At 34.0% G+C, this 20,136-nt stretch overlaps 1 protein-coding gene across 13 annotated transcripts in view; it reads left to right on the plus strand.

The window, feature by feature from the left end:
• The window catches only part of N4BP2 (NEDD4 binding protein 2), a 131,955-nt gene extending 112,882 nt beyond the window's left edge, over positions 1 to 19,073 (plus strand). For all 13 annotated transcript variants that reach the window (XM_077136654.1, XM_077136651.1, XM_077136659.1 and 10 more), the window contains 2 exons: positions 14,207 to 14,330; positions 15,601 to 19,073. In XM_077136654.1, the coding sequence (XP_076992769.1) occupies positions 14,207 to 14,330; positions 15,601 to 15,646 (170 nt within the window). In that variant the 3' untranslated portion in view covers positions 15,647 to 19,073. The remainder of the gene's footprint in view (positions 1 to 14,206; positions 14,331 to 15,600) is intronic.
• Positions 19,074 to 20,136: the final 1,063 nt, after the last annotated feature.

Here is a 20,136-nt window from a genome sequence, read left to right on the forward strand (position 1 = left end):
TGAAAAGTAAGGTGTTGGGATTTTAATTGGTAGTGCATTGAATCTGTAAATCAATTTAGGTAGAATTGACATCTTTACTATATTTATAGTCTTCCAATCCATCAGCACGGTGTGCCCTTCTATCTATTTAGGTCTTCTGTGATTTCTTTTAACAATTTCTTGTAGTTTTCTTTTTATAGGTCTTTTGTTTCTTTTGTTAAATTTATTCCTAAATATTTTATTCTTTTGGTTGCAATTGTAAATGGAATTCTTTCCTTGATTTCCCCCTCAGATTGTTCATTACTAGTGTACAGAAACACTACAGATTTTTGAATGTTGATCTTGTAGCCTGCCACTTTGCTGTACTCATTTATTAACTCTAGTAGTTTTGCTGCTGATTTTTCGGGGTTTTCGACATGTAGTATCATATCATCTGCAAACAGTGAAAGTTTTACTTCTTCCTTTCCAATTTTGATGCCTTGTATTTCTTTTTCTTGTCTAATTGCTCTGGCTAGAACTTCCAACACAATAATTGAATAACAGTGGTGATAGTGGACATCCTTGTCTTGTTCCTGATCTTAGGGGGAATGTTTTCAGTTTTTCCCCAATGAGAATGATGTTAGCTGTGGGTTTTTTGTATATTCCCTTTATCATTTTGAGGAAGTTCCCTTCTATTCCTATCCTTTGAAGTGTTTTCTACAGGAAAGGATATTGAATTTTTTCAAACACCTTTTCTGCATTATTCGAGATGATCATGTGAGTTTTCTGCTTTGATTTGTTGATATGGTGTATAACATTAGTTGATTTTCTTATGTTGAACCATCCTTGTATACCTGGGATGAATCCTACTTGGTCATGATGTATAATTCTTTTAATGTATTGTTGAATTCTATTTGCTAGAATTTTGTTGAGGATTTTTGCATCTATATTCATTAGAGAGATTGGTCTGTAGTTTTCTTTCTTTGTAATATCTTTGTCTGGCTATGGTATGAGGATGATGTTAGCTTCATAGAATGAGTTAGGTAGCTTTCCCTCCTCTTCAATGAGCCCCACCTTTTGAACACCTTGTAATTTCATAGCCCTATCCTTTTGGTGGTAGCTGTATTGTTCTAGTTAGTTGATTTATATACATTTTAGAAAGCTTACTATTATACTTTATATCAGTTTATCAATTCAATGCATATCACTTATAATTAATTGAGTAGTGATTCAATATGATTAATATGAAAGGTTGAAAGTTCATCTGTTTATCATGAAATGTTGCAACCATGTTGAAAGGATTATTTAATAATGTAATAAATACCCATGTATCCCTGAATCAGAACAAGAGGCAATAACATTTTATAATTTGTGCTTCGTATTTTTTTTACTCCGCCCTTTATATTCTTCTTGAATCCTTTTTTTTTCCTACTTCCCTTTTTAGTGGAAATCACCATTCTGCAGTTGGTCTATGGCAGTCCTGCCCTCCTTTTTTATGCCTTACTATATGTGTATGCATTCATATTCAATCTATAGTATTCCTTTTGTGGATTTTTAAAGAATAAACATACATGGTGTTACAGTACATTGTTCAGCCACTTTCAATTTTTATCCAACAGTTTTCAAGATCTACTCATGTTCATGGATTTAGTTTTTTATTGTATCTGCTACATAGCATTTCCTGAATGTGTCATAATGTACCCATTCCATTATTTATTAATGCAATTTTAATGACTTATATTCACATACTATATAATCATCCAAAGTATATAATCAGTGGTTCACAATGTTACATTGTTATCAATTTGTCACAATAGATTTTTGAACTTTTTCATTACTCCAAAAAAGAATACAAATAAAAATAAAAGTAAAAAGGAATACCCAGAAATTCATACCCCTATCCCCCCTATTATTTACTTATTTATTTATTTGTCATTATTATCTTACTCATCTGTCCATGCACTGGATAAAGGGACTGTCAGTCACAAGGCTTTCACAATCACACAGACACACTGTAACAGCTATATAGTGAAATAGCCATCTTCAAGAATCAAGGTTATTGAATAGCAGTTCAATTATTTCTGATGTTTCGCTCTAGTTATTCCAATATACCAAAAACTGAAAAAAGGATTATCTATATAATGTGTAAGAATAAACTCCAACATGACCTCAAGTGTATTTGAAATCTCTCAACCACTGAAACTATATTTTGTTTCATTTCTCTTCCTCCTTTTGGTCAAGAAGTTTTTCTCAATCCTACAATGCCAGCACCAGACTTGTTCCTAGGAGTCATGTCCCACTGCCAGGAAGATTTACACCCCTGGGAGTCAAGTTCCACGTAGGGGGGAAAGGTAGTGAATTTACCTCCTGAGTTGACTTAGAGAGGCCACATCTGAGCAACAGAAGGGTGAATCATAGGCATAATTATGAATAGTCTTCTTAGCTTCTCCTTTGCAGGAATAAGTTTCATAAGGGTAAGCTCCAAGATTGAAGGCTTGGTCTATGAAATTGGTTGTCCCCAAAGTTTGTGAGAATATTGGGTTTTCCCGCAGGTGGGGAAGTTGAATATTTCTATATTTTTCCCAAGTTCCTCAAGAGAGCTTTGCAAATACATTTTTATTCTCTGCCCGAATAACTGTGGGGATTTATCCAGGGTATCACAGTAATATGTACAAGCCAACAACAAATCTCACTCCCTATTCAAATTTCCATGTAGTTATGGTATTTGAATAAACTGACTATACAAGTTAAATTAGATAGTATGCTATATAAAATATGAATTTTGTACCAAATAAATACTCTTCTTTGGTCTCACACAGAAGTTGAAGTTTTAAAATACGGTCAATATCATCCTATACCCTTTAGTCTGATTTACCTTAGTCCCAATCAGATCAGCTTCATTCATATCTCTAATTGAAGTCTGATCTTTTTCAGCTTTTTAAACAGTTGCTGTATGGGGTATGGCTGACTTTCATAGCTGCAGAACTCTATCTCTGAGTCTCAGGTGCCACATAGATACCCAAAGTTCCAGGTAATGACCAGGTAATACACAAAGAGCTAAGCATCTAAAAAAGTTTAGAAATAACAAGTTGTAACTCAGGAATAGATGTGGCTGCTGTTAGAGCTTACAATCTAGGAACCTTTACAATAAGCCTTCCCCTGATAACCTGTACTCTAGCATTCAATTCTTAGAGTTTACCCATTATAGTTTATTGCATGCCTCACAACTTCATTCCTTCTTGCAGCCAGTCAATATTCCTTTAGTGTATATACCACAGTTTGCCCTGTGTTCATCAGTTGATGTACCCTTAGGCCACCTCCATCCATTGCAAATTGTGAATACTGCCACCATAAACACCAATGTGCAAATATCCATTCTTGTCCTTTCAGTTCTCCCAAGTATGTACCTAATAATGGGGTTGCAGGATACATTTATTCACACACCATACAATCCATCCTAAGTAAACAATTAGTGGTTCCTGGTATAATCACATAGTTATGCATTTACCACCACAATCTATATGAAGATATTTCCATTTTTTCTGTAAAGAAAGAAGAGAAAAGAAATGGAGAATAAAAAATAAAAACAAAATAAAAAAAGAGAAACAACACCAAAACCAAGAGCCCCATACCCCTCCCTTATATATCCACCTCTTATTGACATTTAGCTTTGATATATTGCCTTTATTACATTTAATAGAAGAATATTACAATGATTCTGTTAATTATAGACCCTAGTTTGCATTGATTGTATTTATTCTGTATACTATCCCATTTTCAACACCTGGCAATGTTGAAATTCATTTGTTCCCCCTCATGTAAAAATATTTCTATGTTTGTACATTTAATCACCATCTAGATGTCTACTCTAGGTTTCTCTAAGTTATATATTCCTAGGCTTTATCGACTGTTTTTCCTTTTGGTGTCATACATACCCCTACTTCTTTCAGTCATACTCACATTCAGTTTGTTTGGTGTACTTAGAATGTTGTGCAAATTTAGTGTTGTCCATTTCTGGATCTTTAGAATCAATCCTGTTGAACATTCTGTACTCTTCAGCATCCAATGCCCAATCTGTACTCTCTTTGTATCTCCTGATAACCTGCGTTCTCAACTTTAACTTTCAAAGTTTGCTCATTAATGTTAGTTCATATTAGTGAGACCATATAGTGTTTGTCCTTTTTTTCTGGCTAATTTCACTCAACATATTGTCCTCAAGGTTCATCCATGTTGTTGCATGCATCATGACTTTATTCTGATTAATCATATCTTATTTCTTTCCCTCTCTTTTTACCTTCACTGATAATCTTCATTTCTACTCTTCTTCAGACCTCTCTCTCCTATCTTTTCCTATCTGCCTATAGTGCTCCCTTTATTATTTCTTGTAGAGCAGGTCTCCTGTTCACAAATCTCTCGGTGTTTTTGAACTGAAAATATTTTAAATTCTCCTTCATTTTTGAAGGACAGTTTTGCTGTATATAGAATTCTTGGTTGGCAGTTTTTCTCTTTCTGTATCATAAATATATCATACCACTGCCTTCTTGCCTCCGTGGTTTCTGTTGAGAAATCTGCGTATAGTCTTATTGAGCTTCCCTTGTATTTGATGGATTGCTTTTCTCTTGCTGCTTTCAGAATTCTCTCTTTGTCTTTTGCATTTGACAGTCTGATTAGTAAGTGTCTTGGAACAGGTCTGTTCAGATATATTCTGTTTGGGGTACACTGTGCTTCTTGGATCTGTAATTTTATGTCTTTCATATGACTTGGGAAATTTTTCGATGATAATTTCCTCCATTGTTCTTTCTGCCTCTTATCCCTTTTCTTCTCCTTCTGGGATACCCATAACACATACATTCTTATGCTTTGTGTTATCATTCAATTCTCTGAGACCCTGCTCATATTTTTCCATTCTTTTCTCTATCTATTCTTTTGTATGTAGGATTTCACATGTCCTGTCCTGTAGTTCACTAATCCTTTCTTCTGTCTCTTCAAATTTGCTTTTGTATATCTCTATTATGTTTTTCAGCTCCTCTATTGTACCTTTCATACCTATAAGTTCTGCCATTTTTTTTTCAGGCTTTTGAGTCCTTCTTTATGTTCTCCTAATATCTTCTTTATAGCCTTCATATCTTCTGCCATGTCTTCCTTCAGCTCATTGGTTTGCTTTTTGATTTATTTAGCATGTTTGCTTGAACATTAATTTAGTGTTTTAACTCCTGTGTCTCCTTTAAAGTGGCAGTTTGTTCCCATGACTGGACCATATCTTTGTTTTCCTAGTATGACTTGTAATTTTTTGCTGGTGTCTAGGCATCTGATTTCCTTGATTAATTTATTCTGGAGGTCATTTTAACTCTTACCTAGGCTTTCTTGTTGCTTGTCTTTGTTCTCTGTTCTTTGGCATTCAGTTCAACTTGTTCTAGACCTGTAGCATTGCTTCTTTTTAACCGGTTAGAATTTTTCACCTCTTGTTTTTCTGGTTCTTGATCTGCCTATATGGAAACTGTTTTTTAAAAAAACTTTTAAAATTGTATAATATAACATATATATAAAGCAAAAAAAGAAAAAAGCAATAGTTTTCAAAATATGCTTCAACAAGTAGCTACAGGATAGATAGCAGAATTTGTCATAGGCTACCATACTGTCGTCTCAGATTTTTCCTTCTAGCTACTGCGGAGTATATGAGACTAGAAGGAATAAATATTTTCTTATCATCACAATTGACTTCTTTTTCTCTTTTGTGAAAAATAACGTTTATACAAAAAAGCAATAAATTTCACAGCGCAGTACAACAGTTAATTGTAGAACAGATTTCAGAGTTTGGTATCGGTTACAATTCCACAATTTTAAGTTTTTACTCTTAGCTGCTCTAAGATACTAGAGACTAAAAAAAATATTAATTTAATGATTCAGCAGTCATATTCATTTGTTAAACCCTACCTTCTCTTTTTAACGCCACCATAATCTTTGATCTTTCTATCCGACTCTTTAGGGGTATTTGGGCTATGGCCATTCTAACTTTTTCATGTTGGAAAGGGCTGCCAGTATTATGGGGTAGGGAGCTGGAACTACCTAATGCTCTGGAGAGGCTGGCCTATCTAGGTTGCAGACTTATCTGGTCCAGGGACCTATCTGAAGGTTGTAGGTTTCTGGAAAATTGTCCTAGTGTGTGGAACCTTTGTAGAACCTTATATATTGCCCTAGGTGTTCTTTAGGATTGGCTGGAATGGTTTTGTTGGTATTTGGCAATGATGATAGGTAGCAATGTCTAACTGAAGCTTGCATAGAGTGACCTCCAGAGTAGCCTCTCAATTCTATTTGAATTCTCTCAGTCATGATAACTTATTAATTACACTTCTTTCCCCCCTTTTGGTCAGGGTGGCATTGTTGATCGCATAGTTCCCAGGCTGGAATCATCCTTGGGAGTCATCTTCAACACCGCCAGGAAGACTTTCACCCCCAGATGTCATGTCCCATGTAGAGGGGAGGGCAATGATTTCACTTGCAGAGTTGGGCTTATAGAGAGTGAAGCCACATCTGAGCAACAAAAGAGGTCCTCCAGAAGTAGCTCTTAGGCATATCTATAGGTAGGCAAAGCTTCTCTGCTACCTGCATAAGCTTCACAAGAGTAAGCCTCAAGATCAAGGACTTGACCTATTGATTTGGGTGTCCCTAAAGTTTGACACAGTATCAGGGGATTCCCTGATGGCAAAGTTTAATAGTTCCATATTTTTTCTCCCATCCTTCAAGGGACTTTGCCAATACTTTTTGATTATCTGCTTAATATATTCTAGGATGTATCCAGGCATTACATTAAGCTATACAGGATTAAAGACCTTCATTCTTATTCTGGCTTCCCTGTGTTTCATTTGTTCAAATGAGCTATCCAAATAGGTTGAATTAGATTATGTGGTACAGAAATTTAAGTTCCAGAGAAAATAAACCTTTCTTCCTTTGGTGTCAAAGAATAGATGTGGTTCTAAAATATAGACAATATCTTGCTTACCCAGTGTTCTGAATGACCTTCATCCCGACCTGAGAGGCTATGTTCTCATTTCTAAATATATATACTATATATATTCATAGTAGTATATATAGTATAACCAGGTTATAGTATATAAAACATCCTCTCAAAATCCAGATTAATTACCACTCTGGACTAAACGTGTCTGCTATAAGAGCTTACAATCTAGGCCCCTGCTTTCTTGTACGCATTTTCTAAAAGAGACCATACAATAATTGTTCTTTCATTTCTGGCTTGTTCTGCCTCACCAAATGTCCCACATGTTCATTGACATTGTTGCATGCCTCACGACTTCGTTCCTTTTTGTAGCAGCACAGTATTTGACCATATATATACACCATTGTTCACCAATCTACTTCTCAGTTGGTGCATCCTTCAGCCACCTGCATTCATTAGGCATCATGTAGAATGCCCAAAGTCCACAGTTCATCAACAGTCTCAATTTTTGATAATTTCATTGTTCCCAAGAGAAAGATAGCCAATAAACACATCCTCACCAAATAGGAAATCTAAACCTCCCCTTAACTCTTGTTCTCCCCCCATTATTTTAACCCTGCTATTACTGTGGTACTGCTGATGTTTTCCTGTTAAACATAGCTCATACATGCAATAGCAGTTTTTCCTCTCTATCCTGGACTTAAACACCTTTTGTACACAAATTATACCTTTGAATAGTGCTTGCAAGAACTTATTTATATTTCTAGTGTTAATCAGTGGGACACATAGGCCTATACAACCCCTTTCAATCATGTTCACCTTCAATATGGTAATGTTACTTATAGGTCCACTAGAGAACTGCCTTTAGTTCTATCTATTCCCTTACTTTTGAGTTTAACCTCATTACTAGAGAAGGTCTTCCCAGATATGATTAACCTGGATCAGATTTTCCCAGAAAAGGCAGGCCCTGGTCTAAGGAAGAGGGTATAATCAGTATCACATTTCTGTAAGGCTGAGATCCAGCAGGTTGTTGATTTTTGTGTAGATCCTCTAGACTCTGTGCTTCTCCCAGCCTGCCTGGCAGGTGGCACTTGTATGGAACCTTTAATTCTCAGCCTGTGAGGGGTATGGTGAGACAAAAGCTCAAGCTGTTTCTGGTTCCCAGTACCTGGGGTCCATATGCTCTTAAGTAGGGTGCCCTGTTGAGCTGGGTCTGCCCCTTCTTTTCTTGGGGAAGATGAGCCTTTTAGGGAATTATCTCCTTTACTTGACTTGCTCCTTTGTGTCTCAAACCTATCTTAACTTCTTGCTTGCCTGGGTCAGCTCTGACAATTAAAAATGCCTGCAGCTTTCTCTAATGAGCTACTCAGAATACTTTTTAAAAAAAGAAGAAAGAAAAAATATATAGAGAAAGAAAAAATAAAATAAAATCCCTTTTCAGAGCCAGTCCTCAGACCCTAAGTTTCACCAGTCAAGAGCCAGAGTTGGTACCCAGCTATATGGACCTTTATCTTGGGGCATAGTTTTCTTTTTCAGTATTCTGAGCTTGGCCACCTCTGTTTTTTTTGTTTGTTTGTTTTTTGTTTTCTTTTTCAGCCCCGTCACCTCTCTGCCTGGGTTACTTTCCTGCTTCTCTGTGTTTATGTGTACTTGGAGCTTATATTCAGCAGTTTGCATTTGTTAATTAAAACCACAATTAGAACTTAATTGAGCTGCCTTCCCTTGCCCCTAGTAGAGAGGGCTTCTTTTTCCCACAGGGAGGTGTCTTCAAACTGAGCCTGCTGTGTCTGTGGGGGAGGGGTACCAGATTGGGGACTTTACTTATTGTTCTGTGCTATGATCTTGGTCCTTCCATCCCTTCCAGACTGGTGTACGATGTGTGTCTAGTCACAGATGTCTCCTTGACAGTTGTTCCAAACAGTTCCTGGCTATTTATTAGCTGCTCTATAGGACTAACTAAAATTCCACACCTCCCTATTTGCTATCTTGCCTCACCTCCCTGATCCATTGATCTAGTTCCTCTATTGATGGACATTTATTTACAGTATTGCATTGAGCTTTAGTGGCATCTGTACTCTTACTCCTCTCCTTCTTCTTTGTATATTGAAAAATTTAAAATAACAAGAATGGAATAATCATATGGTAAGAATGTTTGTGCTTGTATGTGGTTATGTATCATAAATAAATAAATAAAAAGAATGAGGGGCAGGGACTGAATCTATATTAATCATCGTATATAGTCTTTCATCTAACACTCAAAAGTTTTTTGAGTGACTGACTGACCGAAGGGTAAATATTACTCTCATTTTATAGACAAGGAAACTGATTTAAAATTTTCAATAAAATGAAAAATAATAAGTACTAGCTAGCATATAGAGAAATTGGAACTCTCATGGATCACTGATGGGCATGTAATAAGGTACAGCCACCATGGAAAACAGAATAACGCTTTTTCCAAAAGTTAAATATAGAGTTACTATATGACGCAGCAGTTCTAATCCTAGATATATATCAAAGAATATTGAGAACATATATTCACACAAAAACTTGGGCATGAATGTTCACAGCAGCATTATTCATAATAGCCAAAAAGAAGAAGCAGTGCGTATGTTCACCAGTTTATGAATGGATAAACAAAATGTGTTGTAGCCATGCAATGTAATGTTATTCAGCTATAAAAATAAATGAAGTACCGATAGACATGGATGAACCCTAAAAACATTACAAATGAAGAAAGCTAGCCATAAAGGCCTCATATTGTATGATTCCATTTATATGAAATGCCTAGAATAGGCAAATCTATAGGGATGGAAAGTATGTTAGTGGTTTTCAGAGGTTATAGAGTGGGGAATGAGGAGTGACTGCTGACAGGGTCAGAGTTTCTTTTGGGGGTGATGGAACTAGATAGTGTAAATGTTTGTACAACATTGTAATATACTAAAAACCACAGAATACCACCTAGGAAATATTTTTGCCCTCAAATTAAAAGCAGATCAAGTGGTTGGTTCTGACTACTACTTTATAGGAATTATAGGGAACAGAGTAACACATAAAATGGCACCATGGAGATACCATCAGCAAAATCCAGGCTCTGAAAAACTAGGATAATTGAGCCAATTTTTTTCAACAAATACATTGTAAAAAAAAGCATAAGAGGGAGAAAGAACCGTCAGATTAAAAGATACTTAAGAAATATATAAACTAAATGCAATGTGTGAGGTTGTTGGGATCCTGATTCAAACAAATCACTGTAAAGACATTTAAAGAAAAAATAATTGGGGTACATTTTTAGCCATTTTTTGAAACTGATAATATTAAGGAACTATATATTCTGTAAGACGTGACCATGTTATTGTGGTTGTGTTTTTTCAAAAAGGAGTCCTTATGTTTTTGAGATAGATACTGATTTCAGTTGAAATCATTTAGAGTTGAAATGATAAATCTAGGATGTGCTTAAAAATGGGTTAAACAGTTATTTTCTAAAGGCAATTAACAGGAGCAGGCTCTTAATTTTGAAAATTAAAATATTATTTCATGAAACATCTTTTGAACACTCATTTATATGAGACATATGAATCAATTAGAGAATAATTTCAGAGCAACAAGTGAGCTACTGACAGATGAGACGGTATGAATGACTGCTCTAACAGCCAAGAGGAGTGATGAGAGTGAAGTGTGGTTAAGAGATTTAAATTTTCTGTAACAAAGTCAATTTTTATTAATAATATAACAAATTAAAGTATATAGAGAGCAATGCATAAATTATAAATGTATAGCTCAAAAACTTTTTACAAAGGGAACAATCTTTGTGTAGCCAATAGCCGGAGAGCATTGAGTTTTGAATGATAAATTTCTTGAAGTAATGGATGGGGATTAGATTAGAAATGGAGGAGAGCTTAAACAAAAAAGGGCAAAGACACAAACGGATATTTGCACACCAATGTTTACAGCAGTGTTATTTACAATTGCAAAGAGATGGAAACAGCCAAAATGTCCATCAACAGACGAGTGGCTAAACAAACTGTGGTATATACATACGATGGAATATTATGCAGCTTTAAGACAGAATAAACTTATGAAGCATGTAATAACATGGATGGACCTAGAGAACATTATGCTGAGTGAGTCTAGCCAAAAACTAAAGGACAAATACTGTATGGTCCCACTGATGTGAACCGACATTCGAGAAAAAACTTGGAATATGTCATTGGTAACAGAGTTCAGCAGGAGTTAGAAACAGGGTAAGATAATGGGTAATTGGAGCTGAAGGGATACAGACTGTGCAACAGGACTAGATACAAAAACTCAAAAATGGACAGCACAATAATACCTAATTGTAATGTAATTATGTTAAAACACTGAATGAAGCTGCATCTGAGCTATAGTTTTTTGTTTGTTTGTTTGTTTGTTTGTGTCTTTTGTTTTTTTCTTTTTCCTTTTCATTTTTTTATTATTATTTTTATTTTTATTTTTTTCTATATTAACATTCTATATCTTTTTCTGTTGTTTTGCTAGTTCTTTTCCTAAATCGATGCAAATGTACTAAGAAATGATGATCATGCATCTATGTGATGATGTTAAGAATTACTGATTGCATATGTAGAATGGAATGATTTCTAAATGTTGTGTTAATTTCTTTTTTCTTTAATTAATAAAAAAAAAAAAGAAGAAGAACAGCAGATCCTCTTAAAATAAGAGGCTAAATATTGTCCCAGAGAGATGAGACTTGGCCAAGCGTCTGTTTGTGGTTAACTTGGAGCCTTAGGGCAGCTTAATGAGCAAAATATGGACTATTAATATTGTGTGCACATGTATTTGTGTGTGTGTATATGTATGTATTTCTCTTGTTATTTATTTGCATATAAAAATACTGCATACACTTAATATCAAGTAAAACAGATGTATTTAGAAGCCGTGACATTTTTATCTTGCAGCTCCTGGTATCCCCTGTTTTCTCCTTATCACATGTAAAACAACACCCTAGAATTTGCATTCCCTAGTTTAAAAAGCCCTCGCAGAAATCCCTTTTTAGTTTATGGAGCATTGGAGTGGCTGGAGGGAAGCACCTGAAACTGTGTTCTGATAATCTTGATTCTTGAAGACAATTGTAAAAAGATACAACTTTTACAATGTGACTTTGTGACTGTGAAAACCTTGTGTCTGATGCTCCTTTTTGCCAGGGTATGGACAGATGAGTAAAAAAGTATGGATAAAAAATAAATAATAGGGGGGATAAGGGGTAAAATAAATTGGGTAGATGGAAATACTAGTGGTCAGTGAGAGGGAGGGGTAAGGGGTATGGCATGTATAAGTTTTTTCTTTTTGTTTCTTTTTCTGGAGAGATGCAAATGTTCTCAAAAAGGATCATGGTGATGAATGCACAACTATGTGACGATATGGTAAGCCATGGATAGTACACCATGTATGGAATGCATGTGTGTGAAGATTTATCAATAAAAATGTTTTTAAAAAAAAAAAAGCCCTCGCAGGATCTTTCAGAAAAGTCTCTGCTATAATGTTGACTGTTAAAACACTTCAGATATTGAAATTTACTTGGATAGAACAAATTCATGAGGAGGATCTTGGGCTACTAGATAGAGCAAGGAGTTTCACAGGACTTAACATTCTTGTTAAGATTTATGACCAGGTCATGTATTTTATGCTAAAAATGAAATTTGGGCTTTTTATGAACAAGGAAGGACTATTAATTAGTTTAGCACTTATTTTATGAGTATTTTTTGTTATTTTTTTATAATTGTTAATAGCTGTCTGGATTCATGTACTTGATTTTTACAAGTTTATACCCAAAGCCCAAACTGCAGTCTTCAAGAGGCTTAAGCCTAAAATATCAAATTTAAGACTCATCTTTTCCAAAAAAGTTTCTTAAGTTAACAATATAACAATCTTTAATACTAGGACTGTAATCAGTGCTATAATTAGTGGTTTTGATAATAGTTATTCCTGAAGAGGATCCTCTGTAAGGTAGTTGCTATTATTTTCCCAGTTTACAGATGGGGAAACACAGAAAAGCTAAGTCACACTGTCATTTAGTGGCAGATCTGTAATTCAGACCAACGCTGGCTGCCTTTGGACTATTTAATTCATAGGTTGTTGTGAAAGTTCTTAGTTAATAAACAGTAAATCACTTAAATCACTGATTCAGTGTGTGCAGTGTCATTAATATTATTATGTCATTATCATTATTTCAGAGGAAACTTCTGGAGGGGCAAAGAAATCTCCCCACAAGAGAAGAAGTTGCACTTGTCTTTAGATGAATGAATTGTTCTGAGGCTTCTGTCCTTATGATGCAGATAAAGCATACGTTTTAAAACATCAGTTTTAGGGCTTTTTTAAATGTAGTAAATCGCGTAAAAAAAAAAACTTATGAAAACAATTTCACATATGTTTGAGTATTTATGGCTTGTTTTTTTTTTTTTTTTTGAATTCTTAAAGAAAAACACAAGCCAGCCTCTTATTTTTGTCTTACTATAAAAGCAAAACCCACGCATAGAAAATTATCTATATATGTATATACACATGAATTATGTATATTAGCATATGCTTATATACATATCCACATACCACATATGTAATTACATTTTTAGGTGGTACTTTGGCGTCTATTTCCAAGAGGAGTCCATTGCACAAACCATGAGAATAAAGGGGGAGCATGGTCAACAACACAAGCTCTCAGATATCTTAGGGCTGATGGCAGGAGATGTTGGGGAAACCAGTTGTGAAGGTGCACCAAGGGTGCCATCAGGAAACTTGAAAACAGTGGCTGCAGGTACACAGAGAGTGGTCTGAAGCCTGATGGGTTTTATTTGCTCTCAGGTGTGCGCTCCCTGGGGTAAAGGACTCCTTGAGCTGTGTGTCCTTGGTCCCTGGTGCAAAATAGGTGTGAGTAAGTGTTGGGAATAAATGTTGCAACTTTTGTAATTCCCTGCATGCTCAGCAAAGAGAGTCAGCACCTTCTTCTAATAAAGGCAGAAGGCTTTACTTAAATAGCCCCAGGGGGAAATGAGGACCCAGCAGAAGCTGCATCCTCCGTGTGCTGACTGTCCTTCCAGCTCAGTCGATGAAGTTCAAGAAAAACTACCCCATCCGAGCAGGGAGGCTGACAGGGCAGCAGTGGGGAGATGGAGTATTTTTGATTATTTAATCTTCCACCACCCAGAAGGTATAAAGTAATGTATGATATCTCTTTTTCTCCCTTTTTTCTGCTATGGCGTGTTTTTAAATTGAGAGCATAAGATACATGAATTTTGACTGTTGCAATTCCTATTGTTGCAGAATTTAAACAGTGTGGTGGGAAGCCCTATCTTTCTGTGATTACCGGGAGAGGAAACCACAGCCAGGGAGGCATTGCTCGCATCAAACCAGCTGTCATTAAATACCTCACAAGCCATAGCTTCAGGTGAGTATAGATGTCTGTTTCTGATAATGACAATCGCCCATGTACAGCTAGATAAATACAGATTGTTTGCTCAGAACTATTTGTTGAAATAGTTAAGTGAATTTAACTGTTTAATTTCAACCTGAAGTGCTTTAACTTATGGTAGAACTTTCTTTGCTGGATTTATATTGTCCAGTAAACTAGAAAAAAATATGTTCATTGTTGAAGTTTGCATCTGATAATACTAAATCAATCATAAATTTAAAATTCTAAAAGGAAGTAAATATATTTGTATTTCCTTGATAATGTATTATCTTTTAAGGGCTCTTGTTATTAAAAATAATTAGATTATAGCTATCATAGTTAAAGATTTGCTAACTATTGTTTTGAAAGAATATATATTTGTAGATTTTGTGTGGAGTTGTGGAAACTTATGCTGAAGTGTGGTTATAATTTGGGTGTGTTTATTAACTTCTGGCTGAAATGCTCAGTTAATATGAATTTATACATTCTTCACAAGTTAAATGCCATTAATGATTTTAGCTGGCAGACATGAAATGTCCTTTTTCATTGTGATCATTATTCACAAACAGAAAATGACAAGAAAAGTCCAAAAATAAAGATCTGTTAATAGGTAGATTCCCTGAAGATGTGTTTTATACTAACTCGTAACTCCTACCCCCAGTTTCAATTAGTGTAATGTGTTTTGTTTATGCAATATAATAAAATCTTATTTGGCTACATAAAAAAAGTGTAACATTAATTAATTGAAGTATGAAAACAGTAGCCATTTCAGTTATTTTTACAAAAGAACTAGTTAGTCCAAAACATTACCATGTTAGGATTAATGATATATTTTTCAAGACCTTTCTTTCTTTAGATTTAAGTTGGAAGTGTTGTGTGGTCAGGTGAATTAGACTTACCTGCTCTATTAGAACATGTTCTCTTGGGACTTAATGTCCATAAGCAATGAAATGCAGACATCATTTTATGCTTCATACAGCACAAACTTCATGAAGGTCAAACTCAGGCTAGGGAGATTTTGAAAAATATAAATTGTAGTAACCACTAAGTTAGGAGTAACCCCTAGCCTTAGGAGTGTATTTTTCTTGACAACAGATTAAAAGAAACCTAAGCATAGATATTGGTCCTGGATATTAACTTAATAAAAGAGAGGACTTTGATAGCAAATGTTATATTATACTTAGGCATTTGGAATTCTTTACAGAATATATTTCTTAGCCACTTTGACATTTTTATTTTTAAAATAACTCTTTTCTCATTTCTGCAGGTTCTCGGAAATTAAACCAGGGTGCTTGAAAGTCATGCTAAAGTAAAATAAATGTCCTTGACTTAGAAGAGTGAAGATTTGTAGGTTAAAATTAGTTTAATTGCAGTAATTCAGTCAATTCTACTGTAAACAAGTATTTTGTTAGAAATAATGTCCAGTTATAAAACAGAAAGATGATGTTTTTCAAAATTCAAGAGAAGTTTAATTTTTTACTGAATCAAATGCCAAATGTTATCTTTTTAAAAACATTAGAGATTTTTTATTGATTACAAAATGTCTAAGACATTATCAACTACAGTTTTAAAGTTTAAAGTCCTGATTCTTTCTTAGAGGGGCTGTTTTCTCTGTATTAATGTTGTTTGACATTTAATAAAAAGTTCTCAAGTGTTCTATGAGAGATATTTAACATGCTTTGAGATATTGTTCATGCTGTTCAAAGACTTGTATTTAAAAAAAAAAGAATTAACTGTTGTGGTAAAGAAAGAAAGGAGATCTAACACAAAAACTTGAATACTTTTTTATATTTCAGAACAAAACACATAAAATTATTTCATTTTGCCTGAGTCAGGAAGGAAGGCATTGTTGTACTTTCTTCTGCTTTGTATGTGATTTTGATTGCTTACCTTTTGTCCTTTCTCTGTGTGTGTACATTTTCTGGGAGGAAAGTTGCAGTTTTAAACCTGCCATTAGCAGGAAAGTTTTCAAAAAATGAGAAATGGTTAGGAATCTACCAAGCGTTGTTGTTTTAGAGAGCTGCTTCTAGGACTATCAGTATAGGTGGTATTTAAGACAATACTCAGTAACTTTATTTTATGTTTTAGTTGTGTAATTTCTGAACCTCAGTAGGTAAAATTCCTATTAAAACAAATGTCGGAAATACTTGAAATAATCATAAAAGGAACTCTTACAGTTTAAAAGTTTTTTATCAATTTCTTTTTAAGAGCCAACTTTCTAACTGGAAACTTGGACTTCTGCTGTTTGGTGAGCTAATAAATCCTGTTAGTATGTAAAATATAATTTCCTTTAAACAGGTTTCATGTATCAAGGTGTAGTTTTCTAGTACGAAACAGTGGCTTAAATAAATTAGACTTCAGATATGGAAAATACTTATAGCCTATATAATTTTAGCAAACAATTATGTTGCTTCAAGTTTAAAAATCATTTGGATCAGGAATTATAGGACTGAACTGTTGCTGAAAGAATCCTGACATACCTAATGGTTTCCCAAAAGTGCAAGCATTTTAATGAAAATAAAACTCAAGAATATAGGTTTTTATATATTATAAATGCATGCTTTTAAAAGAAGGGCCTTATTAGTGAATTTTATTTCCACAAAAATTAGAATATATGTTTAATATTTGGAAATGGTTAGTGACAAGCCTCAGATTATTATTCACATTCTTATATTTGTAATAATTTGTTTTATAAAAAGCTGACAAAATGCCAGCAGTTGAATATAACTTTTTTGTAATGTCTAAAAGAATTGTATACATTAAAAATGAAGCAATTCCTTTCAACAGCTTTTTATAAAACTTTCCTATGTATAAATTAATATGATTTAAGAGATGTGAATAATGGTACTAAAAACTGATTATTGGAGCTTGTATAACTACATACTCATTTTCTTGTTTTTACATTTCCTCACCAAGTTTTTTAAAAAAATCTACTTCTGACTGCATCTGCTGGACTTATTTCAATAGTAATATTATGATGATTAATGAAGGAACATTCAAAAAGAACCAGAGGTGGGTGGAAACCCAATGAAAGAAGCCATATTTTACAGTGTATCAACTTTAACTTTGCCTTATTTTGGTATATCTAGTGGTATTTCCTCTTAATCGTTATTCATAAATATGCAGACAAATTTTGAGCATCATATATGGTCTATGACAGTGTTTAATTCTAAACTGCTTCCCACTCCACAACCTAGCATAGTTTAAGCTACACATAGCTATTCAAGAAAATTTTATAATTCCTCCTTTCTTTCTTTGCCCATTTCTAAGTACTATATGCCAAAGGTAAAGATAGATTGGGGATTATCAAAGTTTTCATGCATCCTTTTATTTTATGACAATGTATGCCTCGTTCAAATGGCTCTCTCTGAATTAAAGTTTTAGGATATTTCAAAAGTACGGCACTTTTGTACTTTGAAAGGTTTTAGTAGTAATTTATTCTTTGAGTAGTCTCTTACCAATATCTGTCAGGAAATAAAGGAGAATTAATGTGGAAACCACAGGGTTTAGAGACTGGATGGGACTCTAACATTATTTTAAATTCGTCCATCCCTTACCTCAGTGTGAGAAAAAAAAGCGTGTATTTTTTTACATTTATTGTCAATTCATACATCTCTACATTATTTTTCAAATTGAAGTTTCCTTAATTTATTAGTATTTCTATGATATTTGCAACTCTATGACTTTTAATTTTAGGGAATATTATAGACTCATTTTAAAGAATCTTGTGTATTATACATTCTGAGAAAAAAAGTTAATTTCTTCTTTTGGATGGTTTCCACTCTTTTATTTTGGTCTATCTCTTTTTGAATTCATGTGTTTGGTATGCTTTAAAAAAAGAACATGAGATTGGTTATCTCTGAGCTGGAAATTGGAAGCTTTGAAACTCAGGAAATTGCTCTGACAATGTTTAAATGTTCTATATTTGAGAAAAAATATTTTAAAAGACACAAAAATAATGTGTGCTGTTTCTTCCAAGTGCTTTTTCTAAGTGCTTTTCCATTGTACAATGAGGTGAAGTTTGATAATATTTCTGTGTAGTGGTTAAATTTTATCTATTTTTATTTACGTGGTAAAGGAAACATTTAAATGTTTATGTGGCAAAAATGTATAATTTAAAATACAAAATAAATTTATGTAGAATGTATGTTACTGGTGCTTATTTTTAAAATGTAATTCCCGTTTACAGTGTTACTTAATGCCTATTTGCAAAATTTAATAGAGAATCAAGGCTAGAAAATATCTATATCTTCTTTGTTTGTTTGTTTGTTTTATGGGCAGGCACCGGGAATCGAACCCGGGTCCTTTGGCATGGCAGGCAAGCATTCTTGCCTGCTGAGCTACCGTGGCCCACCTGAAAACATCTATCTCTTGAAGAGCCTTTTACAACTTCATGTTATATGATGACAAATTTTATTATTATTCTCCTTAAAATTGAGCAATTGATTCTTATGATCCAAATGATGAACCCGTTATTACAAGTGGTTGAATTAACCGTGAGACTTGTTGTTAAAGTACAATATTGCAGCTATCAGTTGGAGAATATATTATAGAATTTTCAGACAGTATATCAAAAACAAAATGTTTTATTTGTATTCTAAAGAAAATGTAATTTTGCTGTTAATTCTGTACTTTTTTATTGAAAATTTTTTATAACCTTGCCTTTAAAATTTCCTATAAAAGCATTTGCAAATTATATAGTTTAATAAAATACTTTAGCCACAATCCAGTGTGAAGAAGTCCTTCATTTGGTGTGGTAGGGTTAGTGATTTAAATTTAAAATATATGTTTAATGAATAGCTTAGTAAGTTCAGGGAAGAAGGGTCATAAAAATTTCATTTCCACACCACAACTTTTCCTCTAGTTCCAGCTGGTCAGTGTATCAAATACAGGTCCACTTTTGAACCAGATAAAGAGAGTAATCATGTTTTCTTTATTCATACCTTTGTGTCTTTTGACTGACATCAAAAATCAAGAATTGTGCCTCTTTGGGGCTCAAGTAGTACTTTAACTAACGTTAGGACCTTTGAACTTTATTCACCTTCAAACAGAATAATTTACTCATTTAGCAAGATCTTTAAAATATTTGTTCAACAAATATTTATTGAGAACTTGTTAGAGGCAATATAAGTAAGACAGTCATGGTTTCTGTCCACAGGTATCTTAGATTTATTCTTTATAAAATGCTGTTTGCATAGTGATTTACAGCTTACAGAATATTTTTATAAATGTTGTATTTTAAGTCTCATGAAAGTCGTTATATAGGCAGTGCCATCCCAATGTAACAAATTAAAAGACTCAGACCTACGTTTCCTGACTCCTAATATAGGGCAAATGCATCTTTCATAAGGATAAGAATTTATATCTCCTTATCTGCCCCTCCCCCCAGAGAATTATAGCTCCAAAATCTGCTATTTATAAATCTGCCCTCATCCTTTATCTGAATTTAGGAAAGACCCAAAGAAAAGATTAAAGTCCATTTCTCTCTTAACATGAAAATTGAGAAAGAAGAGTTCAGGAGTGATGTGACTATACTTTTCCATAAAGTTTTTTTTTTTGACTGTATCGTCCTTTCAGTTTACCACTTTGCTATACCCAGAGTATGACCCTCATTTTCTGGGGCCAGGATGGGTGACTAGAGCTGTAGTCATCACATCTACAGTCTATTGGAAGAAGGACAAAGAAAAGAACAAAGGACAGGTGCCAGGTATCTTTTTTCTTTTTTAAACATTTTTTATGGTGAAATATAGCATGTATACAAAAAAGCAATTTATTTCAAAGTACATTGTAACAAGTAGTTATA

This window comes from Tamandua tetradactyla, chromosome 19 (genome assembly GCF_023851605.1).
Source record: "Tamandua tetradactyla isolate mTamTet1 chromosome 19, mTamTet1.pri, whole genome shotgun sequence".
Lineage (NCBI taxonomy): Eukaryota > Metazoa > Chordata > Mammalia > Pilosa > Myrmecophagidae > Tamandua > Tamandua tetradactyla.